At 32.9% G+C, this 27,790-nt stretch overlaps 7 protein-coding genes across 7 annotated transcripts; 4 read left to right on the top strand and 3 right to left on the bottom strand.

Annotated features, from left to right (window-relative positions):
• Positions 1-1,770: 1,770 nt before the first annotated feature.
• Positions 1,771-3,951, bottom strand: PHYBLDRAFT_60427 (hypothetical protein; the record flags this gene model as incomplete). The annotated part of the gene is made up of 7 exons (XM_018440641.1): positions 1,771-1,793; positions 2,417-2,644; positions 2,847-2,898; positions 3,011-3,130; positions 3,349-3,401; positions 3,519-3,674; positions 3,912-3,951. The coding sequence occupies 7 exons, from the start codon at positions 3,949-3,951 to the stop codon at positions 1,771-1,773; spliced, it is 672 nt and encodes a 223-aa protein (XP_018295340.1).
• Positions 3,952-4,577: 626 nt separating this feature from the next.
• On the top strand, positions 4,578-4,771 carry PHYBLDRAFT_141185 (hypothetical protein; the record flags this gene model as incomplete). The annotated part of the gene is made up of 2 exons (XM_018430543.1): positions 4,578-4,694; positions 4,730-4,771. The coding sequence occupies 2 exons, from the start codon at positions 4,578-4,580 to the stop codon at positions 4,769-4,771; spliced, it is 159 nt and encodes a 52-aa protein (XP_018295339.1).
• Positions 4,772-6,889: 2,118 nt separating this feature from the next.
• PHYBLDRAFT_141184 (hypothetical protein) lies at positions 6,890-7,242 on the top strand (the record flags this gene model as incomplete). The annotated part of the gene is made up of 2 exons (XM_018430542.1): positions 6,890-6,982; positions 7,045-7,242. 2 exons carry the CDS (start codon positions 6,890-6,892, stop codon positions 7,240-7,242), a joined length of 291 nt encoding a protein of 96 aa, XP_018295338.1.
• Positions 7,243-7,467: 225 nt separating this feature from the next.
• Positions 7,468-8,565, top strand: PHYBLDRAFT_60426 (hypothetical protein; the record flags this gene model as incomplete). The annotated part of the gene is made up of 4 exons (XM_018440640.1): positions 7,468-7,609; positions 7,857-7,934; positions 7,983-8,058; positions 8,292-8,565. The coding sequence occupies 4 exons, from the start codon at positions 7,468-7,470 to the stop codon at positions 8,563-8,565; spliced, it is 570 nt and encodes a 189-aa protein (XP_018295337.1).
• Positions 8,566-9,827: 1,262 nt separating this feature from the next.
• On the bottom strand, positions 9,828-11,780 carry PHYBLDRAFT_60425 (hypothetical protein; the record flags this gene model as incomplete). The annotated part of the gene is made up of 6 exons (XM_018440639.1): positions 9,828-9,887; positions 9,952-10,017; positions 10,133-10,172; positions 10,396-10,517; positions 10,629-10,705; positions 11,330-11,780. 6 exons carry the CDS (start codon positions 11,778-11,780, stop codon positions 9,828-9,830), a joined length of 816 nt encoding a protein of 271 aa, XP_018295336.1.
• Positions 11,781-13,938: 2,158 nt separating this feature from the next.
• PHYBLDRAFT_74441 (multicopper oxidase) lies at positions 13,939-16,810 on the bottom strand. Its single transcript, XM_018443019.1, has 6 exons — positions 16,609-16,810; positions 16,277-16,420; positions 16,063-16,144; positions 15,842-15,935; positions 15,499-15,728; positions 13,939-15,413 (listed from the first exon to the last, which is right to left on the bottom strand). The coding sequence occupies exons 1-6, from the start codon at positions 16,761-16,763 to the stop codon at positions 14,370-14,372; spliced, it is 1,749 nt and encodes a 582-aa protein (XP_018295335.1). The 5' UTR covers positions 16,764-16,810; the 3' UTR covers positions 13,939-14,369.
• A 1,297-nt stretch (positions 16,811-18,107) lies between these two features.
• Positions 18,108-19,930, top strand: PHYBLDRAFT_28607 (hypothetical protein). The gene is made up of 2 exons (XM_018439930.1): positions 18,108-18,778; positions 18,848-19,930. The coding sequence occupies exons 1-2, from the start codon at positions 18,290-18,292 to the stop codon at positions 19,454-19,456; spliced, it is 1,098 nt and encodes a 365-aa protein (XP_018295334.1). The 5' UTR covers positions 18,108-18,289; the 3' UTR covers positions 19,457-19,930.
• The last annotated feature ends 7,860 nt before the right edge of the window (positions 19,931-27,790 follow it).

The raw sequence follows: 27,790 nt of genomic DNA, 5'->3' as shown, positions 1-27,790 counted from the left end.
GGAAGAACCCGAAGCAAAGTTAAGGTGTCTAAGTAAATGCTATGTTGTCCCACTTGGGTGTCTCAGACATCTATCTTGAACAGTTTGGCATCAAACCATTTCACCGATACTTTGCCGTCATGGTAAATTTGATGCCATGTCAAGTGGGCAGGAATGAGGGTTGTTGAGAAGCTTGGGTGTAAACTTGAGTGAATCGGCCTTCAAGCGCAGGTCTTGAGAAAAATCTTTATTTTTACTTTTGGGATATATCGGATACACTTTAAAAATGTATGAATGAATATTTTAATACAATATTCAATATTGAAATAGGTGATTTTTTTTTACAATCAAGGTATGTATATATAGACTTGTACCAACAATGGTCATCATAATTATTAAGTTCTGATAAATCACTAGTACATATTCTTTAGCCTTCTTTGGTTAAATGATCTTCTTTCCCTTAACAACTCATGTCTGAAAGCATATAAATACAAAGGTATAGTTTCTAGAAAATAAAAGAAAAACAAATGCGTGATAACCCTCTATGAACTCTTTTTATTTCTTGTATCCAATTAAACATTGCTATACAATTAAGATTTGTCGTATAACTAAGAATTGACGGGCACTTAATATTACAAACCAACCCGAGTATTGTTTCATTTTACATGAGTAGTCACTGCGAATTCTTTAAAAGTTTTTGAAGATGGGACTTTTTTTTAAAAAAAAAATCTCCTGCTGAGATATCCCTATAAGTTATTTATGAAGCTGAAATCTGGGCTGTTGGACGGCTTTAATATCACCATAAAATTCTGGTATTTAATGTAATATTATTCAATATCAAACTTGTGATAGAGACCATTATCTTCTTAATAGATGGACCCCCCCCCCCATTATTGTTATCATTGATATATAACATAAATAGAGAAGGCTTCATTTTTATTACCTCCTTGCATGTGCGCTCAAACTTCCAGCTAGTTCAAGCATATTTTATGTTCCAAAATATTTCTTGTATCAATTATGTAAGCAGATTTATTAAGTCATAACCTTGGAAATAGATTGATTGTTACAGCTGATACAGCATTCAATCGAAACCCATAAGACTTTTACCAATGAGTCTCATCAGTCTTTATATATCCTTCTTTCTCTAATCCATTATTAGTTATCCAAAGAAGCGTAGTTTATCTCAATATCTTCGTAAAATCTTACTAATTATATTGTTTTATTAATTATCCAGATATTTATATAAAGATCGAAAGATAAAAGTAATAAAAACCATCCTTACATATCACTTTTCAATTATTTTCATCCTTCTCAAGAGAACAGTCTGTCAATTGCTACTATTTTGGCTAAAAATCTGTTATAACATATTAATTTATATTCATTTTTCTTCTTCTTATACCCACTTGGGGCACTGTATCACATAAATCAACACTGTCCGCTTCAATAGCAATAGTAATAGTAATAATTAAGTTAGATACAGCTTAAGAAATGACACAAATATATACTTTCATTACTTTACAAAATATAAATTTCATTCAAGTCATATTGAAAATTTACTCATTATATAAGACGTATTTACCAAAAGAAGAAAGATATTAGTTAATATAATAGTCTTGTAAGTATTTGAGATTTATGGTATAGCAGCTATTTATTTTTGTGGCAAATCTAAATGTAGATAGAAAATTTTCATTTAGATACTTTTTGCTTGTATAGAGCAAAACTCTGATTTATTGGTAATACTATGGCTCAAAAATATATAAGAGAAGCCACAAATTGTCTTTTTTTTATAATCTAAATGTCTTTAGGTTTTTGTGCTTTCGTAAAGTATAAAATAGAAAAAATGTATGATTGTAATATATATATATATATATATATATGAAATGAGCATTGATCAAAATTCTCTTTAACTTGCAGACAGAATAATAGAGAATCGGATCTGGTGGTAGCATTTGTGATAAAAAAAAAAGATAATTAATCAAATACAAAAGTTTAATGGTGTTATCGCAATGCTAAAAAGCAGAGCCAAGGATGGAAGCAGGCTGCAAGGTAGGATCAAGAAGAGGCGGGAAGATCATACTATAAAGTGTGCTACGGACATTGAAAATATGAGATTAAAGATCAAAATTTGTGTGCAAGAATGCTTATCAAAGGGAGAGAAACTTTAGTGCGTATATAAGAAGATAGGCTTAAAAAGCACCTTCAGTTTCAAAGAAAGTGCAAGTGGAAGGTAAAAATTTAGAGAGGACATGAGAATAAAAAACTGATCCACAAGAAATCTTGCAATTAAATAACAGTAACCAGATGTTACAAGTAGCACATAAAAGAATAAAAGACCAGAATTTACGAAATTAGATGGCATGTATTAACTGTAAAATATTAGTAGAGGAAATGACAGTCTTGCAGGAGAAATGGTATTGAAATGTATATAGGTACTTACAATAAAAGTTATGGGATATAACAGACAAAAGTGTAGATGGGCCAGCTTCAGAGCTACTGCACATCATCGTGGCAGGCAATGGAACAGCCGAGCTCCTTTGAGATAGCCAAGAATGAGTCACAAAGGCATGAAAGGAAATAGAGAGACTATCCACAAATTGAAGTATTTTGAGAGAAATATGTAGTGAACTAAGGAGAGAAGGTAAAAATTGAAACAAAGGATATAAAGCTATGTCAATATTTTAGAGATCTAGTATTCAGATGTAATTCCAATAGGGAAAAGGAGATAAGTCATGTGAAGCGAGATAGGTCAACACCAGAGGAGTATTCATACAAGTCACCAAACTTACTACAGTATTTGAATAAAAAGTCTAGCTCATAAAATACAAAAACATGATGCAATAATTTTGTTATCGTGTAAGTTCAATAACTTTGGGTCTTGAAGCTATAGAACATAAAAAGCTGGTACAGCGGAATATATAACTAAAGAAATATATACAACAAAACCATTAATGTCAATAGCGGCTTTGTTGAATAGAGCGAGGTGGATCCAGCTCGGTCTCACGAGATAATAGTTTTACTTTCTTCTTTATACTTGACCCTGTCCGCCTATAGTATTCTGGAATGCACAATAGGGGCCATTTGGGACGCTCACTTCCAACATATCTTCCATGATGTTCCTTTTGTCACTAACCGAATAGCTGCCATCGCTACCTTAAACATTAGAAAAATAGAATTAGAAGACTCACTCTTTTAGATAGATAGCACATGACTATGAAATTTCTTTAATAAACAATACAAAAAAAAAAAATTTATACTTGACCCGACCACACCCAATATTAATAATATCATCAATGCCCTCAAAGTATAATAAAATAAGTCAATCTTGATAAGCTGTTTGTAACTTTTGTGGACTTGGTGGTGTCAAATTACTTGGTTGCTACTAAACATATGAGAAGATGACTTTGGGGGCTTGCTAAATATGTCTATCAATTATTTTTGTTTCCTGAATATTGAAGTTATCTATATCTGTAGGAAGGATTTAACAGAAGTTTTAATCTATAGACCATAAGCTCTTTATAAATGCCATTAAGCTAACCTACTTATATTCTTCCCGGCTACATTAGAAGCATATAAGCACACACTAATCTTGTTGATGATACAGCTAAATAGGGTTTTGAATACTTTAAAATTTTCATTAACTATTAATTTTGAGCTGTCTACTTCTTTATATACAGTAACTCGAAGAGATAAATGACCTGTTATCTAGCATCCCAGCAAAAATCTCTATAATATTAATTGGTAAAATAAGCTTTCTCACTGCTTTGTTTTTCTCTCTCTATTTATCTTAACATTGCTTTTCTAACTCTTCATACTTTATATTTCTTTAGTATCTTGTCCTTTCTTTTATATACTTTTCTTGCAGCTTATACTGATGACTGATACTATCACAAGTCTACTTGACCATAGACATTCAGTAACTAAGCTTAACTTACCTACAATATTGTATAGCAGTATGATCAGAAAAAAAGGCATCTTTTTCAATTTTATTGACTATTTACAGCCTATAAGAATCTATGGGCATATGTCTATATTCTTTGTACATTTCAAGTATTTGGCCTTTGTCTACTCTCACATAGTCTTCAAATGTTTGTATTTTTTAAATCTATGTGTTAAACTATATTGGTTTGTTTTAATCTCTCAACATAAAAATACTTTGTAGAAAAGTATAAACTAAAGTTAAGTAGCTGTGTGAATTGTGTTTCTTTATGAAAATATCTATTACGTTTTTCTTTTTTTTTCTTTTTGCTCCCTGACACTATCCAGAAAATCAATTAAAATTACTATCAGCATTAGCATCAAACATAACCTCTTTTGTTTTATGCTACAAACGGTATAGTGTATATAACTTAGTGACGGATAGGATACTCCCTGCAAATTACAAAGATGGCTTTCTGTTGTTATGTTAGGCTGTCGATTGATGAACTGATTATGCATGAAAATCTTTTAGGAATCATATGAGATCTCCCTTTTTTGGGATAGTGCCATCTATTTTTTTTCTTTTGAGTGGTAAAGAAAAAAAGATAAAAGTACCCTTTTTTCTGGCTTTCGTTTTTTCCCTTTCTTTCTTTAATGCGGCTGTCGATTAGGAATTTCTAGCTATGAATGTAGTTATGAAAACCGATGACCACAGAACAGTGACGACAGCCGGTACTTTGCCCCAAAGTGGCGCCATCAGACATGGGTCATGGACGGGACGCCATTGCTGTGAAGCGCGGGTAAAGATGTGTTACATGTGCTTCATGCCGTGTAGTCCTTGGCCCCCTCTGTAGTTGTGCCGCTTGTAAAAGCGTGATGAGTTCAGTCTGAGATAATACTCTGCTGTCCGCCTCCCTCGCCGTCAAGCCAGGTTTTCGTCCTGGGGGAGATTGAGCCACCTTGTGTGGGGACTAAGAGCTTGACAACCCTTTGTATCCTTTTTATATGTATAGAAAAATAAAGTAGATAGTAATAGTAGCAATAAGTTAATAAGTTAATAAATCAAATCTTTTTTCAAATAAAAACTATTTAAAACCATGTCTCCAAAAAACATCTGTCTTTTATTGTGCATTTAAGTTGATGAAAAATGAAAAATGAGTAATGAATAAGTTTGACACGGTAATTACAAGAAGTCAAATGTAGAAAGAACTTGATTATAAGTACCGCCTAAAAACACCCGTTCTTTGAATATTTGTGCCATTACACAAAGTAGACTGATTTTAGAACTGAATGGCCCTCTTTTAATCTTACACATTGCAATATAATTACGCGTAATAGTTGTCTAATCTAATTCACATTAAAAGACTTTGTATGAAGATTGAAAACAAAAAACTCAATCTACGTACATTAGTCCTCCAACTAATAATATTTTTGGATATCGAATGCTGTTGCATGTGATTTTACAAGATTAAAACGCTTTTAATGTAGTTGACGTTGTTTCTGAAGCATACGAGGAGATGGCTGTTTCAAAAATTGAAACGAATTCAGCAAACTCAATTCTTTTCTTTTTAAGAAAAATAACGCTAGGTATTAACTAATAAGTGTATAAAAACAAACGCCCAAACACCGTGTAGTGGATGCCCTACAAACAAGAATAGCAACAATAATTAAATGTCACAATTGATCACATTCAAGATTAACAATACTTAATACAGCCAACTCCAGCCCACTACTTAACTATTGAAGGGCAGATAATCTCTAAGGTTGATGATCTTAATTATTCCAGCATAGAGGTATATAATTTTCCTTGTTAGTCAAAGAAAAAGAAATAGTAGTTTTTTTTTGCTTATATGTAGCAGAGCTTTAGTTAGTTGGTAAGTGGGACTCTTATTCAAAAGATTTAAAAGGTGTCAAAACTTTCTTTTTTGGCTTTCTTATTATCTAGCTTTTTTTTGGATTTTATGTTTTCGGAAAGTATAAAATATTAAATTTCTAGATATCTAGACTGCGAATGAGTGTTGATTGAGATTGTCTTTGGCGTGTAAGCAGTGACGCAGAAAAATATCTCTAGTGATGACATTGGTAGCAACATAAAGGAGCTCGATCAGATACAAAATCCCAGTGGTGTTTCCACGAAGCGAAAAGAACCTAGCTAAGTATAAAAGCGGGCTCTAGAGTGGGCTCAAGGCGAGGTGGGGAGGTAAACTTGTACAGCATATTAAAGCTATCAGAGGTTGGAGAGAAGACTCCAGAATGGGTGTGCTCGAATGTCTGCCAGAGGGGAAGCTTGAAGAAATATACAAAGAGAGATAGCTTTATCTAAAAAAAAGTCTTCATTTTCAAAGAAAGACCAAGTAGGAGGTAAGAATGGAGTAAAAACACAGCATAGAAAACTGAGCATCAAGAAACCTTGCGATGAATTGACCTTAGCCAGATATTGTAAGGTGCATATGGGAGAACAAAAGTGCAGAAGGATAAATTCCAGAGCCACTGCGTATCATCAGGTCAGCAAATTGTGCAGTCAAGATCCTTTGAGGTAGCCAAACACGAGATATGAAGGTTTGAAATGAGAGTGAGTAGCCATATATACTCTGAAATATTCTGCAAAGAATGCGTGGTGAACTAGTGAGGGAGAAAGGTGAAGATTGAAAAAGAACGTCCAAAATTGTGTAAATTTTGTAGATATCCCGAATCCGTGGGTGATGCCAAAAAGAAAGAAAAGCAAGGGAAGCCATATGGTGTAAAATATACAGAGCCCAGAAGAATATCCATGCAAGTCACCAGAGTTACCACAATAAAGTCAAACCTAGAAGGATGGATATCATACGCAGCAAAGATGATAAAGAAAAGATTGGTGTATGAACGAAATTGACTTTTTTGGAAGTTGGTAAAATGATATGAAGAAGAGGTTGGATATCAGACAGATAATGATGAAAAATGTGTATCTTACAAAGCATCACCAGACCAGAAGAAGCTGCCTTAAGTGAGAAAGGAAATGACAGGAGTTAAGGTAGCAAAGGGATCCAGAAGAGCGACTATCTTGCTAGCCATCAGTCTGCAAGCTGTAAATGGTGCTCATCCGGTGACTGTGAGGACAACCCAACAGAGAAAATACTTAAGTCTTGTGAAGATTGATACGTGCATTTGAAGCAGAGGCGTAAGTGGCGAGGTGGTGCTGTAATCAGGACACATATTGGGTCTTCGAGTAAGAAACCAAAAGATCATCACCATATGCGAGTAGCTTTATTGGAGAAGAAGAGGGTTGGCCAAAAGTACCTTGTATGTCAAATACAGGAAAGTATGGATCGTGAATATGTTGGCGCAAAAGTGGACCGAAGTCCTGGTTAAGCAAAGCAGGATACATTAGGTCAGCCTCTCTGAATTCACACACTTGGCAAAGAGGAAAAGAGAGGAAGCCATTGACAGTAGTCTTAAGGTTGGAAGAGAAGAAAATTAGAAGCACAGGTTATAATGGAAGAAAGAAAACTGAATTGGGTTAGAATTTTCTTGAAATGCTCAGGATAAACCCGATAATAACCTTTTTCCTAATCCAATCTAAGACCTGACTCCGGAATGACCGGTGGAATTTATATGGCTCATAACCAGCTTTGTGATTATACCACTGTTAGCAAGAAAATTATCGCAAAAGAGTCCGGTTTGGTACGGAGATACAATGGATCTAGCGCCTCTGGCCACGCGGGCGTTAAGAAGACTAGTGAAGACCTTGGTTTCAGCGTTGATCTGGATAATTAGTCCAAAAATCTTCAAAGAGAAAATATTGCCCTTCTTTGGTAGCAGGAACACGCAAAGGGTTTTCCAGGATTATAGGAATTGGCCATCACTGAGAGCTTCGTTGTACACTTTGGTCAGCAGCTGGGTACGAGAAGGATAAGTAGATACAAGTTGAAGAGTATCATAAGGGAGTCTTTATAATCTTGGGGTGTCTTTTCTTGGATACCGAGGCACTCCTCGTATGCTGTCAACAGAAGATATGACTTCCAGTGAGGAACGCCTGGTATTTGAGAGGCAAATATCTTGGGGTAGGTTGTGAAATAAATCGTCTATGGGTATCTGGTCTATTTGTTTAGGCGTATACGGAGCTTCACATAATGCAGTGGCTGCCCCGGTCATTCCATCAGAATCAGTGTACAAATGGTTTGTAGAGTAATAGTAAATATGAGTAGTATTATTTCAAGACTGTCGTTCAGAAACTGTACATTTGTGGTAATCTGCTGAAATCTCTCCATTCGCCTGCCGGTGTTTGTCAGCACGGAGGGCAAGGGTTTGTACTCCCTCCAACTGGACTTATTGGAACTACTTTTTAAGGATAATGAAATAAAAAAATGGGCTAGTTGATGTATAACCTTGTGGATCAGCGTGTTGCATTTACTTTGAAGTCTATCCTCTAATGTGGCGAGTATCTGGATTCCGCACCTAGTAAAAGACATGGTGAAGGTAGTTAGTCTGTGGTTAGGTTTATCACATCAGTCTTGTTGGGTACATGTATGGAGAGGAAAAAAAGACAATTGTATAAATGTAATTTTAGAGTTTATTACGGAATATTGGATTTCGGGCAAGTTGAGGGTTGGGGCGCCTCAGCCTCAGCCTCTTTCCTGTTTCGTGGTTGGGCATGAGCTTAAAAGTATCCACTACCAGGCAATTATCAGATGAAGTCGGATTTATATAGGGGACAGAAAAGAGATTGCAGCATAAGACAAGATTATGATATGCAAGTATATAGTGTATTGATGAGGAGCAAAGTTGTCGATAAAAGGTTGGGACAGCTTGTGTTAGTGCTGTAAAGTACGAAGTTGGTTCATTGCTTGTTTTAAGTAAGGTAAGTGAGGTGCTTGTATGGCCAAATATAAGGTCTTTATAAGTGAAGGATGGTGTGCTTATATAAAAGAAAAGACCGTGTCTTATTTTGATACAAATATTCTGTGCTAACATAGTTTTGTGAGTTGTATTATACTGGGTTGAGCTATTTAATTTTAATGTGTATAAAACTTTTATAATACAAAAAAATTATGAGAATATTAGAAACCCACAACTTTTGTAAAGCGGAAAATAAATGCATATATATAGGGTTTTGGGACATTTATTTTGGTCGACAAGTGCTTGCACCTCTGTCACATATTAAAATTGGAACGATACAGAGAAGATTAGCATGGCCCCTGCACAAGGATGACACTAAACTTCTGAGATGGAACGCTCTACGGAGCATATTTTTTTTTTAGTTTTGACACTACTTAATACTACTTTTATTTTATTTTTTTATTTTTGCAAAGTTGTCAAACTCCCTTTAATCAGTATATGACACTGCCACAAACCAAAATAACCATAAATAACCCTAACAAACGCAGCGTCCCCATTGTCACCACATTTGCCCAATCAACTTGAATTCAAGCTATTTCGCGTTTATTACTGATGCAGAAAATAAAAAATAACGCTTTATAGAGCATCTTATAATGAGCGTGGCATCCTTGCTGACCCCATGTGCTGTCGAATGGGTGGGAGTAGAGATGGGGATGGGAGATTAGATAGATGCATCTATTGTTGCATGACACTACCCTTATTAATGTCTTACTCAAAGTATTTCAAGGATGTTGTTAGGTTCAGTCTCCCAGACACGAATTGTATTGAACTAGTAACTAATTGCTTTGGAAGTCTCATAATTGTGAAGATTGTAATAATAATAAAAAAACACCTATATGTATGTGTGTGTATTTCAATAAAGCTGTCAGGTTTGCCAAAGAAAAGCATTTATGGCTTCCCATCTCTTAGACCTGATGTAGTGCTGACCAATGTCTTCCTATCTTATATTATGGTGCGAATCAAGACGAACACTGTAGTGAATATAGCTTAAATAACTTGCTAACTTTCTGGGCTTCTTTATTTTCCTTCTACTCTTTTCCCTGGAATTTTTGGCGGGTTTATACCTCCTTATTATCTCGTTCATCTTCACCACTTTCTAAGATCCACAAATTTGGCTGCTTGGTAATATCAATAAGTACAAGAAAATAACACCATGTTTTTGTAAACCTCCGTTTTATTTACCTTCAAGTTTATCGTACTGCATTCTTTTTCTTTTAATCCATATTTACCGGACGTTAACCAACAGAGCTATTAAAATGAATCTGATAAGATTGAAACATATATAAAACGTTTGCTATTAAACACTAATGTACCATACACCTACTCTTCCTCTTCTTCTGTTATATATATATATATGTAATACCTGAGAAATGATACTTTCTATTATTGGGGTCTTTATGGATCTAAAAATGTATACATATTCAAAAATGAGTTAAATAGCTCTTTTAATAATATCAAAACAAGAAGGCTTCAAATCCGCTTGATTAGTTATATGTTGCTCTAGTATAATTTCTAAAATTCGAGCCTACACTCAAATACTCTCCCAGCGTATAATACTAATAATGTCCCTGTGCTATTCAGCAGCATTTATGTAGGCACTCACTAATACAGACTAAACTTTTATACAATAAGAATCGAACCTCCTTGATTTCACTCATTGTATAGCCTATGAGAACCTGAACCGTAAGAACGAGGAGTCTAGGCGATATATGTTTCAAAAGGTGAACACGGCGATAAGAGGTGTATAACTATATACATATATATAAAACAAAACTGCAGTCGTTCCAAAACGTTTGATGGCTCAGCTAATTATTTGAACTTGATGGGTTGCAACAAAAGGCACTTTAGCAAAATTGTACGTTAACGTTTTTGGACTGACCACCCCATCTGCGTACAAAGAAAAAGAAAAGTTCAAATAGATCTAATTGTCCTAGCCTTTTTAATAATAATGATAATAGTTGAGTCTATAGCTTGAATTATGTCAAACACACTCCTATATATACAGATATATGTATATATATATATGTAATATTAATAACAATATTCTGTTTAAAAGAATCGATAAAGAGACTTTCTTTCTTTTTTGAACTTTTTTTTTTTTTTTTACAAAAACTGTATGGACAGACAAAAATTGTTTTTTATTTATAACAAAACTCATTTTAAACCTTTTGTTTTGTTTTTAAGAAATAAGAATAAAAGACTGTTCACACCAATTGTTTTCCAAAAAATATATAAGAAAGCAGAAAGTACAATTGAATAAACACAAATAGTAGGATAAAGATAATGCTACGAATAATATGAATAAGAAGAAGTAGAATAACAATTATAAGTAGCAATAGTGGAAAAAGAATAAAAAGAAATGCTTTTGGTTATTGCTCTTTCATTAATAAATAATGTAATACCAAATTAGATGCATATGCAAGGTGGTTGTTGACAGCTAACTCCAATGTATGTACGTATGAATGAGTGTGTGAATGTACATGTGTGTACATATATATGTGTACGTGTAATTAAATTCAGGTTATACAGGCGGTAGGTGTTAATGAGAGCCTGATGGTTACTGTGGGATGATCGAATATGAGTGTTTCCAAGTTCATTGAGTGGTTTGTGTAGAGATTGGTGATTCGTTCGATTTCTGCTTCGCTCTTTAGCTGAGTAGATACACAGCTTTTGTAAGATGAAACAGATCCGTGCGGTGCTAGAGTAGACATGGCTATACTATTTCCACACGAAGAGGCTCTATCATTACTATTGCTATTACCACTGTTATTATTGTTTTGATTTTTGTTGCTGTTATGTTTTCTCAGGCAATTGAACGTTCTGTTGGCACAGGATGAAAAGAAACTGACGTGAGAATCAATAGCTTTTTTGATCAACTGAACTAAGGATTGATCAGGTACATGATCATCTTTTTGAGATATGTGGGTGTGATCTGTACCACAATGCGAATTAAATGATTTTCTTTTGCAGAATGTTGTAGCAAATCCATTTTGGACAGTAAAGATGTGCATTTGAGAGAATTAAAAAGAAAATTGAACGAATGAATGAATGGTTAAATGGAAGAAAGAAAGAGACGCTTGTTCGATTAAGAAACAAAGCCAGAAAAAATACGAATAAAAGAAAAACATGCACATAGAAACATGAATGGTAATTTATGTGTTAAATGACATATCCGTATACATATACATATATATATACATATGCGTATATAGTGTATGTGATAAAAAGAGAGAGAGAGAGATAACAATATCCATGTTGTCAAGGGGGGTGTTTGATAAAGTTCCATTTTACTTGTGAAGAAGAAGAATTAAAAAAAAATCTGGCGTTTGGCACCATATAAACCCATACTTGGTCTTTGGTTTTCTCTTTCTTGTCATAGCTCTTTTGGCAAATAGACATTGTACATGTATATAAAGAGTAAAAAGAAAAAAAAGGAATACATCAAGAGGGGTTTAATTCAATCAGGAGAAGAAGCTTAATGATGGTAATTCTTTGGATATCGACAGATCCACATCAATTCTCTGATCCACACCATCAAACCCAAGCCAACGTAATATATACTTCTCCTGCGTTAAAACAAACTTTTTTTTCTATAATATATTATTTATATTATATTATATTATATGTATGTATGTGTAGATTATTCTTGGACTTAAAAGAACTCCTTGATCTTATTTTTTATCTGCAGTCACAATTAAATGGTTTAATTGACACACACACACACAAAGAGAGATCTTTTGTTGTTGTTTTTGTTTTATCCTTATTATTATTATTATAGAATATACTCTATTTTAAACTTGCACAAAATTCTGTTTTTGGGTATATTTTATGAGTAACCAAGTAATATGTACTATTAAATATATAAAACCTTGATAGTTTTTACTATATCATTATTTATATTAACAAAATAATAATAATAAAAATAAAAGAGTTAGTAGTATGGAAGTAGTAGAAGTAGAAGGAGATAAATATAGCTATTGAATATCCGTGTACTTGTTATAGACGCTATCTCTTTATCAAACAAACAAAAAAGCATAGATAAGCAAAAGTTCTCAATAAGAGTTAAAAAAAAATAATATTCTTATTATTTTTGTGGTTCCTGTCAGATTGTATTAATCTATTTTCCTTTTATTTTGTTTTTTTTTAAAATATTTTTGCGAGTCTAAAGTTAATAGATTTATTATATGTATTTCTTAATGAGCTTGGTTAATCATTTACCATTATTAATTTGTAGACTATGAAAACTTCATACTACAATATCAAGAGAAATACTGGCATAAAAATTCACTCTTTTTTTCTTGTATATAAAAGCATAAATTATTTCTACTGCTATTATTATTTTAGGTCTGTATTACCTGGGTCAATCCCTGGTCTAAAATAATAATAGTAACCATAGTAATAATATTGCATGTGTAAATAGACAAAGAAATTGACTGATAGGCTTTCTTAGGCTTCTACCTAGAAGAGCGGATACTGATCTGGCGGGGAGTACACAAAGGGAAAATACTAAGAACAAGTCTTTTTTTTTCATGTTCTTATTTACAAGAGACTAAAAGAATACACACACACACACACAAATATACAGTTGTTCCATTTTATGATAAAACATATACTTTTTTCTTTAAAGAAGTCTACTACACATTACATTCTACTATATCAGTATAATCTATAAAGTATTACGAGCATAAAATATAATGACAGAGAAAGAGACAGAGAGAATCATGACTATAACTCCTTATTATATGAAGAAAATTTATTGAATAACCGCAACTCATCAAGAAAATACATAGATTTTCTTATTTCTGCTGTTCTCTATGTGTATAACTTTTGAATATACACACCCACTCATTGTTAATTCCCTCAATATATTAACTCTAATAATTCATTTTTACAAGAGATCTACATAGCCTTTAATTTCTAGTCAAGTATGTATATATATTACACACCCACACACACACATATATAATATATATTACTTTATTTTATTTTGTAGTTCAATTTATTCACAAATAATGGTTATGGATTATAACTATGGCAAAAGAGCAGTGGAGGAGGGATGATAAAATAAATAAATTAATAAATAAAAAGAATATGTAAAGAAAAGAGAAAGGAAAAAAAAAGGAAAAAGAAAATCAAAATAATAATGATAATAGTAGGATAAAAAGGAAAGCCTTTGTTCACACACACATATATATATATTATATTTAAATACTTCTTTTCCCTTTCTTATTCTTTCTTTTTTTTCTTGTGTTATTCTTTTTAAATAAAAAAAATAATAGAAATGATTAAGTAATAATAATAATAAAAAGAATTGGAGGTTAATGGAAGGAAATATAACTTGATAGTAAAGTAAAAGTATACAAGTAAAGAGATTTTTGCTGTTTGTTAAGCCAACATACAAGGCTGTTTTTTAAGAGTAATAATAATAAAGAATATAAATAGATAAAGGTAGGTTAAGGTAAGGTTAAGGTAAGGTAGGGTAGATAGATAGATAGATAAAAGGTAGATTTTAAAGAAGTTTGTTTTTTCTTTGTGAGATAGAAGAAGAAAAAATTCCACCACTTGTATAAATGATATATATATAAATAATTATATATAATTTACTTTTGGGCAGCAATCATATCCTTGGCCTTCTTCTCGGGGTCAATGGAAGCGTACAAGACAATGGCACCCATACCAATCAAGGCAGAGATGATACATGCGGCCATGGCACCCTTACCCTTGGCAGTGAAGGCATCGGGGATCAAGGTGATTCCTCCAGGGGCACCCTTGAGATCAAGACCTTCCTTTCCGGCAGCGTTACCAGTAGAGGGGTTACCACCGGCTGTGCAGACTTCGTGGAAGGCTTCAGGAAGAGTCATGCGCTCCTGCATAACAGTAGGAGCCTCGATAAAGGTGACAGCAAGACCAGTTTCCAAATGCCATTCAATGTGACAATGGAAAATCCATACACCGGGGTTATCAGCACGGAAACGAATGATGGTGAAGCTCTCGGCAGGAACAAGCACGGTATCACGGGTGGTGGGGTTCTCGTTATTCCATTCGACAGTAGAGCGGTCGCCCATAAAGACACCATCACCACGGGCAACGACCTGGAAGACGTGACCGTGCAAATGGAAAGGATGGTTACCAGCATCAAGGTTGTTAAGAACAATCTCGACCATGTTAAGATGGTCAAGGATGATGGCCTGGGACTGGGGACCGTAGACAGTCAAGTCGGTGGCAAGCTCGCCCATGGACAAGACAGTGTTGAGGGTAGGGACCTTGGGGGTCAAGTAAGGGAGCTCGTTGAACATACCACGGTTGATACCGTCAGTGGTGACATCAAAGTTGAAGGTCAAGTTAACCTGCTGGTCGGGCTCAACAGCGCTGGCGGGGTAGAGAGGAGGAAGATCAATGTCATCGAACTCACTACCCATACCAAGATCCTGGCTCTCGGCAAAGTTGGAGTGACTGGCATCGTACATAATGTTGGCAGTGATGTTGGTGACCAAATCTTCGGGGAGGATATCGAACATGTCAATGTCCATGTCGGCGTGGAAGAGGTAGTTGAGTTCAGTAGAGTTCTTGGCAGTGACGAGGACAGAGATACGCTGAGCAGCAGTCAAGTAAATGCTATCAACGGTCTTGCGCTCAGTGTAGATCTATAAAGAAAAAAGAAATAAATATTGTGAGTATGTGTGTGGGAATTTTTAGATTATAATTAATTTTAAAGTTAAAATAACTTACACCATCGACTTCAATAATATCCAAATCGTGACCATCGATGCTGATGAAGAAAGTGGAGAAGGCAGACATGTTGATGAGACGGAGACGGTAGGTCTTTCCAGGAACGAAGGTGATGTTGGGGTTAATGGTGTCCATAATCAAGCCAGATTCAGGGACGGGTTCGGCACCGGTGGGGTTGTTAACGTTCATGAAGATAGCCAAGTTGTTGGCGCTGTTGTCATGATACCAGTCTAGTGTTTTTTTTATTGAAATAAAAATATAATTAATACTCTATTTCTGTTTTGTTGTTATTGTACTTGTTATGACTATAACAGTTACAACGCATAGTTTTTCTTTATCTTACCAGAAACAGGAACAACCAAATCTTCATCATATTTGTAAGGCTCTTCAGGGTTGTGGAGAATAAGAGGAGCACGGAGACCATCAGCATATTGACCCTATTAGAGATAGACAGAAAATTTAAAAATTATAATTGTGTCAGTAAATATATTATAATATGTATATAAAGGGTAAAATTTCTTATCTTGATCTTTTTTTTTACTATGTATGTATATGTATACTAACCATATAATGACTGTGAATCCAAAAAGAACCAGTTTGGGTGATATTGAACTCATAAGTCAAACTGTGACCAGCTGGAATAGAACTGAAGTAAAAAAGAAAGATCGTTAGTTAGATAACCTTAAAAGAATAAATGCTTTATCATGAAATGTGTGTGTTCATATGTCTGTGTTCATATCTCTCTCCTTTTGGGTGTATATTGATAATGTCAACTCACCATTGGGTAACGCCAACCGGTCCGTCCATCCAAACGGTGTTGTTTTGGAACATTCCGTGAGAATGGAGAGCAGTGGGGATATCCAAGCTGTTCTTAACATTGATAACCAAGGTGTCGTTCAAAGACACATGGATAGCTGGTGGACTATAATAATAATAATAGTTAGTATTAATAATTGTTATAAGATATAATAGATTTAAGATGAAAAAATAAATTGGAAATTCTTTAAAATATTGTCTGTCTGTATATCTGTATAATTGTCTATTCTTTCTTTGTGTCGGTCTATATTCTGTATGTCTGTATGTCTGTCTGCTCTATATATGTATACGTACGGCCAGGCACCATTGACACCAACAACTTGACGCTCAAAGAGACCATCAGGGTTGGCTGTTGTGTAAGTGACTTCCCAGTCGTAGACAACACGGGCTGCCTGTGCAATGCTTGCTGTGGCAGCAAGACCAGTCAAAAGAGTTCCCAAGAAACGCATGGCTCTTTCTACAATTGAATATTTTTTTTGGTAGAAAAAGAAATGGACAAGAGAAAGAAGACAAGAAGAAGAGAACTAGTTTGAGAAATCACAGAATAAATATATATATATAAATATAAATATATAAAATACCAAAAAAAATTGAATTTTTAAATATATATATATTGTATTATATTATTGGGATAGAACCAAAGGGTAAGAGGGGAAAGAAATGGAAGGACTTTGTGGAATTATCAGATCCAAGTGGTCCTTCCTAATACAAAAATATAATAAAATAAAAATTTTCTTATAAAAAATAAAAAAGGAGTCAGCAACAGTAAAATAAGACAAGTGGGACTCCGAACAACCGGGGTCGGGGAAGATGATAGATAGATTGGGGAAAGGAAGAATCTTCATCTGATTACTATAGATTTTTTGTTGATCTGACCAATAAGTTAACAACGACCAAAGGTCAGTTTTTTTTTGTATTCTATTGTCGCGGGGATATTTTTTTTTATAATACTACAATGCTATGGCAACAGATTCAAAAAATAATAATATCCAAATAAAACTTCATCTGATAAAACATGGCGCCACTAATGACACTAGAACGTATATACTACACATAGATACATACATGGATACATAGATGTAATTTATATATTTTATATATAAAAGTTTCCAATATCGGAAAGGAAAGCTTCTCATTCATTGGATATCAATCCCGGGTTGTTTGCCTGCACACTAAAATATGTATATAGTGTAATGTAAAATAAAAAATGTCTGTTGTGCAAACAATATCAGGGCCGTCCCTTTAATCCCATTGACTTTGCAAATATTTTTTATTTTATTTTATGTGTATTGTATTGTATTTCAGTAAACTACAATACACTACAGTACACTACAGTACAGAAAATAACCCAGTTAATTTTCCTTTAGGTACAAAAAGATGACTCAGGTTATACGAACCGGAGTTGTGGTTTGATCAAATTTACTGATTAAAAAAATATTGAATCTGATAACAGTTTTTTTTTGTTAAAAAAAAAAACCTTGATTTCAATTTTTCAAAAAAAAAAAAAAAAATTCGTGAGAATATAGAGCCGCAACAAAAAATAGTAATACTAGCAGTAAAATAGAATATACAGATATGTTTTTCCCTTTTGATACAACATCGGTGTTCCCGATCCACAAAGGATACAAAGAGGACATAGCGAGAAGAAGGATAGAATATCAGTAATTTGAACTCCTCTTCTATAGTTCAAACCTGTCTTTATTTCAAAAAAAAATAAAATTTTGCCCATAAGTTCTCTGGTGCTTATAATATCTGTCTTTAATTCCTCTCGATTTCAGTTTTTCTTCTTCTTGCAACTCTTTCTTCCTTTCTCTTTACTTTCTGTTCTTTATCAACTTCTTTTATTTTCTTTCTTATTTAATATATACTTTTTGCTTATTCTTTTCTCATAAGTCATTTAGAGGAAGAATATAAAAAAGGAATACAAAAAAATAGTTAGAAACTTTTAGTTGCTAAAACAACAACATATCGAAAAATGTCGGAGGATCTTTTCAATGTCCCGATTTTCTTCATCGTCTTTCGTGAGACGACCGAAGCTGCCATCATTGTCTCTGTCTTGCTCTCATTCTTGAGAAAGGTCTTTGAGCCCGGAACCGCTGTCTACAAGAAACTTCGCAACCAAGTCTGGATCGGAAGTGCTATTGGTCTATTTATTTGTATATGTATTGGTGCTGCCTTCATTGCTGTCTGGTACACCGTCCTTAACGATCTCTGGGGTTCATCCGAAGAGATTTGGGAAGGTGTTTTCTCTCTTATTGCTGGACTTATGATTACCGCCATGGGCTTGGCCATGTTGAGAACCGAACGCATGCAGGAAAAGTGGAAGGTTAAGCTCGCAATTGCCATGGAAGCCGAACAGAAGAAAAAGGGTGCCCGTGCGTGGCTTCAGCGTTACTCTTTCTTCTTCTTGCCATTCATTACCCTTCTCAGAGAAGGTCTCGAAGCTGTTATTTTCATCGGTGGTGTAAGTATTTTTTAAGTATTTTTAAATATTTGAATATTTTTTATTAATATTTTATTTTTATTTTTTCAGGTTGCTCTTGATGTAAAGGCAAAGTCTATTCCTATTGCTGTCATTATGGGTCTCATTTGCGGTTGTCTCGTTGGTGTAATCATCTACCGTGGTGGCTCGCTCCTCAAGCTCCGTTGGTTCTTCGTCGTCTCTACTATCATCCTTTACTTGGTCGCTGCCGGTCTGATGGCCAAGTGCGTCGGTTACTTCGAGCAGTACGCCTGGAACAAGGTTATCGGTGGTGAGGGTGGTGACACCATTGCTTACAAGGTCACAACTGCTGTCTGGCACGTCTCCTGGGGAGACCCAGAGTACAACGCTGGTGAGAACGGTGGTTACCAGATCTTCAACGCTATCTTGGGCTGGAACAACACTGCTACCATTGGTACCATCATCATGTACTGTCTCTACTGGATCTTTGTTGCCGGTGCCCTCGTCTTCATGCACTTCAAGGAGAAGCGTGATGCCATTCTCAGAGTCGAGCGCGGTGAATGGAACGATGGTGATGAAGCCCTCGAAAACGCCAGAAACTATGTCGGTTCCGATGGTGTTATTATTGGCAAGAACCAGGATGATCTTGAAGGTCATGTCCAGCACGAGAAGATTGAGACCACCACAATCAAGGCTTAAAAATCCTTGCCTAAAAGCAAACAACAAAAAAAAAGTAATTAGTCTTTTTTAACTATTACTACTACTATTATTATTATTTACTATTATTATTATTATTATTATTTCATATATTTCTCCCGCGACCCTCTTCTTTATCTCTCTCTCTCTCTCTATCTTTCATCACTCATACAATGTTGTTTCATTATATATTCTCTCCCTTTACTTAATACTCTATTCGCAGCCTTGGCTTGTTGGTCTGGGTGCTCTACGATAAAAGTTTTTGCTACCTTTATTACTCGAGTCTCGACTGTATATAATATATATTCTCTCTCTCAATATCTCTCTGTCTGTTTGTCTCTCTGTCTGAGTACTACTTCTTTAAGAATGATCCTAATAGTCAGCATATTTTTGAGTCCTTTATTCTCTATATCTCTTATACTTTGTTTATTTATTTAAATAATAATTATAATAAATATTTATTCCATTTTTAAATATATATATATGTGTGTGTGTGTGTGCTGGTGAATAAAACATGTATGTATATATATAAATAATAATCAAATACACAAAATATGCAAATAGCCGGAATATCTCTTTCTTTCTTTCTTTCTTTCTTTCTTTCTCTCCCTTTCTATGTGTGTGTATATGAGCTGTATTCAAGGTTGACTTTGACTTTGACTTTAACTTTGATTTTTATTTGATTTCTACTTTTACTTTGATTTTGATTTTGACTTATTTTATTTTTATTTTACAATATAAAATGTGTATGTATGTGTATACACATTAATCATGAAACTTTGATAAAAGAAAAAAATAATCAAAATCAAAGATCTCAAAGGGCAAATCTTTATTTAATTTTTTGCTGTTTCTGCTAAAGGTGTTTAGCACACATAGCACATAGCTTTTCTTTCCTTCTCTTTTGAATTTTGGACCTTGGATTTTCAAAGTTTTCAATTAAATAAAAAAGTGGATATTGTATAATATAGCACAGAGTTTATTATCTTGCCTTGCCTTGTAGTGTGATTATTGCGTCTTAGAAATTATTCATAATGCATGTAGATAGGTTATCTACTGTATTTGTTATGAAATTTTAAAATAATATTATTCATTTCGGGTATGATTTCTCCCTCTTCCTCTCCCTCTCTCCCATTTCTTGTGTCAGCTTTTTTTTTTCTTTTTATTCGCTTTCAATCGCCGATCTGACATGATTATCTTTCAATTCCGGATGATCTGATAAGTTTCTCTTTAAATGGATAAAAAATACATTTAAAAGGAAACCATGGTAACGTTTCAAAATTATATATATATACTTTTCTTCTTCTCCAGTTCCCGCTAGTAAGACAAAACGAAGATATAGAATTCTAAATGTATTATAATTATATATACATATACATATACATATATATAAATTTATATATCTATGTATGTATATATGCTTGTGTCAAATGTGTGGAGGAGAGTTTTATTATTATTATTATTATTAATAATATTCAGTTCAAGATCTTGTTTATTTTATATTCGAACTGTAGTTAATTTAAATCAATTGGCCAATTAATTAATTTTCTTTTCATTAGTTTCTCTTGTTAGTTGTTTATCCTACTTCATTATTACCATTAATATTATTCTTTGCCTGTAGTTTGTGAATAGACAAAGGATACTGAATATATTCTACTCAATACTCTTTTTGTGTCCCCAATTATTACTTTTAAAAAAATCCTGGTAACAAACATGTACAAGAAGTACAAAGATTTTTTTATTTATTTGATCTAATTTTGATCTGATAAGGTGGAGAAAATGAGTGAGGCAAAAAAAATTCTTCAGAGCATTTTCCTTTTTTTGTATATTTTAATTTCCGCACAAGACAGAAAGAGAGAGAAGTAGAGGGAGAAAAGGAAGTCGGAGATGATTTTTCTTTCAGATAATAAAATAAAAAAAGGATATTTCCATTTGTAGCAAGGTTTACTCAGAGTTGGCTATTCAGCGGCGACAGATGTGATCTTTTTTATATATATGTATATATAAATAAAAATATTTAATTCGCTCATTTTAAGTTACACATCTTAACCACGTCTAATCTTCCACCCGATTTAGAAGCACTGACCTTTTTCCATGACAACGAAGAAGCAAAAAGAAACAAACAAATAAATAAATAAAGTGGAGTAGAGTATAATAGAATAAAGTGAAGTTGAGTGGAGAAACGATCCCTAGTAAAATACTAAAAAAAAAGTGATTCGCAATAAATCAAAAATAAAATATAAAGAAAAAACAATGTGTATATAGATATATATTTGAATACTCCGGAGTGTATCATTTTTTGTAAGGGTACACTGAACTTCTCGGACATGCTGATGTTGGTGTGGAATGATTTTTATTACTATTATCTTTCGCTAGTATGATCTTGATCTATGTATTTCTCCTAGAACTTTGTACTTCTTACTATTACTCCTTATTATTATTTTATGCCCTATTAAAGACAAAATAACAATCTGTTTGGTATGGTACAGCTTGATGTAGCTTAGCTTGGTGTAATTCAGTTTAGTTTAGTTTTGTTTAATTTAGTGTAGGGTAGGGCAACTTAGTGTAGTTTAATAAGCTCTATCTGTAAAGGCAAGCAGTAATGTAACGTTAAGTAGTGCGTACAGATACGCTCGCGTGTATCAGGGATCTTGATGGTGAACACAGAGATAATCAAAAAAATAAAAAAAATAAAAAAAACGAATTCTTGATTCAACAAGAATACTCCAAATTGATTGATCGCCTTGAACGCTCATTGAACTCTCTCTGCCTTTCTCTCTTTCTCTCTCTCTTTACTTTATATTTTATTACTACTACCATTATTTTCAAATTCCATTAATGATATTTTCTACATAGAACTATTCTTTCCTTAAGCTTTTAGAGGTTACGTGACACTAAGGTGGTTGAGTAACTTTAAAGTTTCCGTACCCGAGCAACCAAAGAAAAAAAATTTCTTTTTAAAAAAAATATAATAGAAAACTTTTTTTTGGATATTTTATGTATATATTTTAAATTACAAGTAAAGAGAGATTTTTTGAAAGAAAGAAACTTTATTTTCAAAGGAAAAAAAGAAAAGTAACGATTCATAGGTTTCCTTGTAAGACGGATATATGAATATTTAATAGTAAGAATGTATATATTTATATTGTAACGAAAACAATATACACTTTGTCGGATCAAAAACAAAGTAAAGAATAAAACCGGATCAGAAAAATATCAGAGAATCTTACTGGTATTATTTAGTATTTTGAAGTCAAAGCAACCAAACATTCTCTTTCTTTTTGATTGACTTTACTTGACTTTAAAGAGACGTTGAAGGATCTAAGCTTAATTTGTCATGGTTAACATGTGCCATGTATGTATTACTTCTCATTGAATATATATATATATATATATAAGAGTAATAATCATGGATCTGATAGTGATCGTTGTCACTGATTTTATCTTTATAAATGTGTGTGTGAGAGTGTGTTTTTTTTATTGAATAATAATAATGAATAAATAATGCAAAAAATCACTGTGATTTGTTAGTGATAATTGCTTAAGAAAATATTAATATTAATATTAATAATATTATGTGTTTGTATATATGCCCATTAAAGCAAATGTTGGGTGAAACTATATTATTTTGGATCAATTCAAATAATCTAATGATCTAATGATCAGTCAATCAATCAATCAATCACAGTCGGATCATTGATAGTTGATCACTGATTATTATACTATAATTATTATTTTGATCAATTGAAAAGAGCAAAATGATAGTAGACACCCACACACAAGTACACATATACACATGTACACACATTCCTTCTCCTTCTTCTTCTTTTTGGAGGGTCAATTGAGGTCATTACAGAAAAAACTCATTGTTCTGCTAATTTTTACCAAGTATTTCCCAATATTTGTGAGCTGTTTAATTTGATCATAGTAGTATATCTGTATTTGTTATATATAATTGAAGCAAATGGTGTAACACCACAACCAACTATTACACATATATCAAAAAGGCATTAATACTTTTTATTATTATATATCTATATATTGTGAAGGGTATATTATTATTACTATTATTTTACTGCTGTTTTTTGCATATTGAGAACAATATTTCTTTCTTTCTTTTTCTATTTTACTCTATTTTACCTTATTTTGACTTTTTTGTACTTCCAATTTTTTACTTTTTGCTTATTTTCTCTTTCTTTTAGGTTTATTAGTCTGAAATACAAGAATAGCAGTGATTCTTGGCTCTGTTCAACATTATCAAGGGTTTATTTACCTTTTTGCCAGACCTGATGTTTTTTTTTAGGTATTTGTTACTTTGTAATAAGCAAGCTTAAATATATCATTATACTTGATAGAAAACAAAAAAGCAATATATAATATATACTATGTGTATATTAATTTTTTCAGTCTCTTAAATTGAGGTTGTGATATAGAGTAGAATATAACGGGACTTATTGTATTCAAGTCAAGTCAAGATCTACCAAAAATATTTATATCAATTGTGTCGGATTGTCATAAAACTTTAGATATAAGCCAAAACAGAAAAAAAAGGGTCTTTTTGACACTAAAATATATCAATAGGGAAATCTTTTCTTGAGGAGTAATTAAGATTTTATCATTCTTCTTCTTTTTCATATATTTACTATATGCACACACAAGCACACACAAGTATAATGGTATTCTTGGTTAAAACATAGACCTCTTTACTGCCGATTAAAGGCAAAAGATATTATTACAATAGGAATATACAGAGTGTAATTATATGTATATATGTATACAAAAAAGATATACAGAGAGATAGTTTTCTGTGCTTATTTCCTGGCTTATTAAGCGCATATATTAGCCTAGTAAAAGAAAGAAAGAAATCTAAATTATTCTTCTTATTCTTCCTATTTTTCTTTTTCTTTTATTATTATTATTATTATTATTATTAGTATAACGTTTTTTTTCACGGTTAGATGTTCATTGTAGGAAAATCTGATAGGAAAATCTAACTCTATTGTCTTTTTGGTATTCCAACCCTTTTTTTCATATCTAAATCTCCGCCTTTTTTTTTGGTGACAAGGGAGGAAGTAAAAAACAGCAGATATTGAACCATTATTTTCATTATTTTTATTTTTCATTTCTTCATTACACTAAAAACTTAAAATTTGAGTATCAGATTAAAGCTAAAAAGTAATAATAATCTTTTCTGCTTATTTTCTTTATATGTGATGCAAACATATCTATACATATATTGATTTTGCTCAGGTTGGGTCGTACATCATTTGTGGGGAGAGTTGGATGTACCTGGGAAGAAACTGTCGACCCACACATGTGCGTGAGAACTGTAATAATAAAACTGATAATCAAGTCTTTGGTCGGTTGTGCCACAGCTAAATCTGATCGTTGGTTATTTAGAATGTGAAAGAATTCGAGTGGGTGTGAGAGTAAGAGAAATGATACTTTAGTCAAATAGCAAGAACTTGGACACACCGAATCAATTTGTCTTGAAGTAATTGATTAAATCAGGCCGTAATCACTTATATCTTATAATGCATTTTATTACAAGACACCCTGGAAAGAAAGAAAAAAGAAAGACTTTCTTGGTTACACAGATCAGGGGAGAAAATCAACCCCTTGCAACAACTTTTTTCAAAACAATACAAAGAAAAAGTCTATTAGAAAGGCGTATGTATGTATAGAGAGATAAAGAGAGAACGCATAAAGAAACTTTTTTGTGTGTGGGTGTATGTTTGTATAAAATACATTAGGGAGCCCAATTGACCCTTTTAATGTGCTGGAAATGGCATTGGATGGAGCAGACATTAGTATCTTTGGAGTCACAGCAGCTGAAATTTTCAGGGAAATCAATATTAAGCTTACCAGTTTCTGCACATAGATCGCATTGTAATCGAAAAGTACAAACACATCAAAATTTTCTTTTTCGTTTTATTTTGTCGTGTTTTTTTTGGGTCAATAAATAAATAAAGGAAAAGTCAAATTATCTAAATACCAATATAACAGTCTGCTTCAATACGGCAAATTATGGTTTTATTATTATTCAAACAGAAATCAGGATTTCAAGTTTATATATTTAAAGCAGTTCTATATGACTATTTTTTTTTATATAAGACATCAAGAAAGACACAAAATTTATAATAAATTAAATGTAGAGGGTGAAGTAATGGCATTAAGCTTCTTATGAAGTGACAGAGGAAGGAGAGAGAAGGATGAGGGATGTTTTATTAACTAAACATTTTGAAACAAATATTGTGAATCAGAATAGATACATTTTGCTTTATCAGAAAGATAAAAGAAACCGGACCCCCAGGTATGCCTTTTTTAAAAGAAAATGTGCTCGAGGGCTATACATATATACCCATACGATTATAAAGATATCGGGTGTTTGGATATTTCAAAAGTTGATATCCAAGTATCATTCAACCTTAAGTGCAAGCACATATAAAGGAATATAAATTGTTTAGAAGAATAAGAAAAACCTACCAGACTTTTAGATGATTGAGGAAATTATCATTTTGTATAAGCAAATGAGGTATAATGTGGAGTCTACAGTATACTTGCTTGAAGATCATGTTAATTCGATATCTGGCTGATCATCAATTATCTAACTTTTATATTAGAATACTAGTCATATATATTTGTATTTTTCAAGTAAATGATAATACATAATACAAACATATTAACCTTTACTTATATAGCATACATAGTCTCAGAAATAGTGCATTGATATAACAAAACCATATTATTTTATGAGTTATATCTCTTTTTTTTTGCCCTAAAAATGTTTGTAAGATATATTTCACGGATTTTTTTATATCTATATAATAAAAAGAGAAAATATCCTCATTATTAGACACACAAGACATATCGAGAATCCTCTATTATTAAACAAGCTCGCTTGTATAGCGCAAGTTTGAGCAAGTATTACGAAAATGAGCTTGTTTTTGAACAGGTTGAACGCTATCAATGAATTAACTGTAATAACCGGCGAGTATCGAAATTCCACTCCACTTTATGTAATTTAAAAGGCTGATACATCTATTTTATGAATTTCATGTCTCGCTTACGCAACATACCCTACCACTGTCAACTTATTTCTAAGAACTGCAATATAAAAACTGTCTGTATATCTTTGAAAAATTACTTTTATATACAAAATATTGAAGGATGTATTTTGTACTGTACCAATACTGCTTTTCCACTCTTCTTATTAGAATTCAGGTTATATTTGGACTGTAAATATAATTGCGCATATGAGTATGCAATAACAAATTGAGAGTATTGATCATTCACTGATAATCAAAGTACAAAAAGGTTTCTAGATAATAATCCTTGTTTCATAAATCCATCCAAATCAAACCTTTTTTTGTGCACAATCTGTGTAAATACAACAAGGACATTTACTTGTGTATTCAACCCTCCACACACTTCTTTATTCCTTATCTCATATCCCTCTTTTTCTTTGTCTCATTAAAATACATGCTATTCACAATGGCCATCTAGATTATCCAAATTCAGTAATATCTATATATCGCACTACCAGAATTCTCAAGAAATATTCTGAGTTTTCTTATAGACTTTATAGACAAACAACAGTCTATACATTCAAACGCAGTGATTAACACAAAGATAAAAGTATGCATGTTATTTTATGTTAATCTTCAGATTTGTTTGACTGGATTAGTCTTTATTATAGACGAGCCCTTTTAATTACAGCATTGTCCTCTTCAATCAAGTAAAAAATAATGACTAAACGCATATTTTTCTACTAGAGTCAATAACAGTTTAAAAACGACTTTACTTATTTATTAAATATATACATAAAAAAAAAGAAGAAACCAGGACCACAAGTTCTTTGTTCCCGCATTACACTGCTCAATTTCCTTCCGCCCATGAGCCTGACTTTGTAGCGAAGGATATGTGAGAATGGTAATAATCCGTGGTGTAAGACTACACCGGTTCATCTCAGCCACCTTATCTCATCCCTAAGTAGGGGTAGCAAACATACCAGAGAAGCGTACCACAGAAGTAGCAAGGTATAGATTATTCGACTACTAAGCAACACCGTCAGTGGCAGAAAGCTTTGAAACAGGGTCTTTACGAAGAATTGGTAGGAAACTCTACTATCTTCCCGTCCTCCACTCTCAACAACATTCATGATGTTAAATCTTGACGGTGACCCTTTTTTTTAAAAAAAAAATACGATCGTCGGCATTGCTTCAGAGATAATATAATTAAATCCACAATTCAAATCATGTTTATCTGTACCTCTTAGAATCAATTAATAAGCAATATAATGACCCAGTTCCACTTGTTTCTGTACAAAATAAAAAAAAG

This window comes from Phycomyces blakesleeanus (assembly GCF_001638985.1).
Source record: "Phycomyces blakesleeanus NRRL 1555(-) unplaced genomic scaffold PHYBLscaffold_4, whole genome shotgun sequence".
NCBI classification, from domain to species: domain Eukaryota; kingdom Fungi; phylum Mucoromycota; class Mucoromycetes; order Mucorales; family Phycomycetaceae; genus Phycomyces; species Phycomyces blakesleeanus.
The sequence above is the reverse complement of the archived record's forward strand: the minus strand, read 5'-3'. Positions and strand labels throughout refer to the sequence as shown.

Bases quoted from the DNA above. Each gene is read 5' to 3' on its own strand.
- PHYBLDRAFT_74441 (XM_018443019.1), bottom strand. From the start codon at position 16,763: ATGCGTTTCTTGGGAACTCTTTTGACTGGTCTTGCTGCCACAGCAAGC. The intron at 16,145-16,276 runs GTGAGTTGACAT...TTTTTACTTCAG, and splicing joins CCGGTTGGCGTTACCCAATG to TTCTATTCCAGCTGGTCACA. The intron at 15,729-15,841 runs GTAAGATAAAGA...AAAAAACACTAG, and splicing joins TTTGGTTGTTCCTGTTTCTG to ACTGGTATCATGACAACAGC.
- PHYBLDRAFT_28607 (XM_018439930.1), top strand. From the start codon at position 18,290: ATGTCGGAGGATCTTTTCAATGTCCCGATTTTCTTCATCGTCTTTCGT. The intron at 18,779-18,847 runs GTAAGTATTTTT...TTATTTTTTCAG, and splicing joins CTGTTATTTTCATCGGTGGT to GTTGCTCTTGATGTAAAGGC.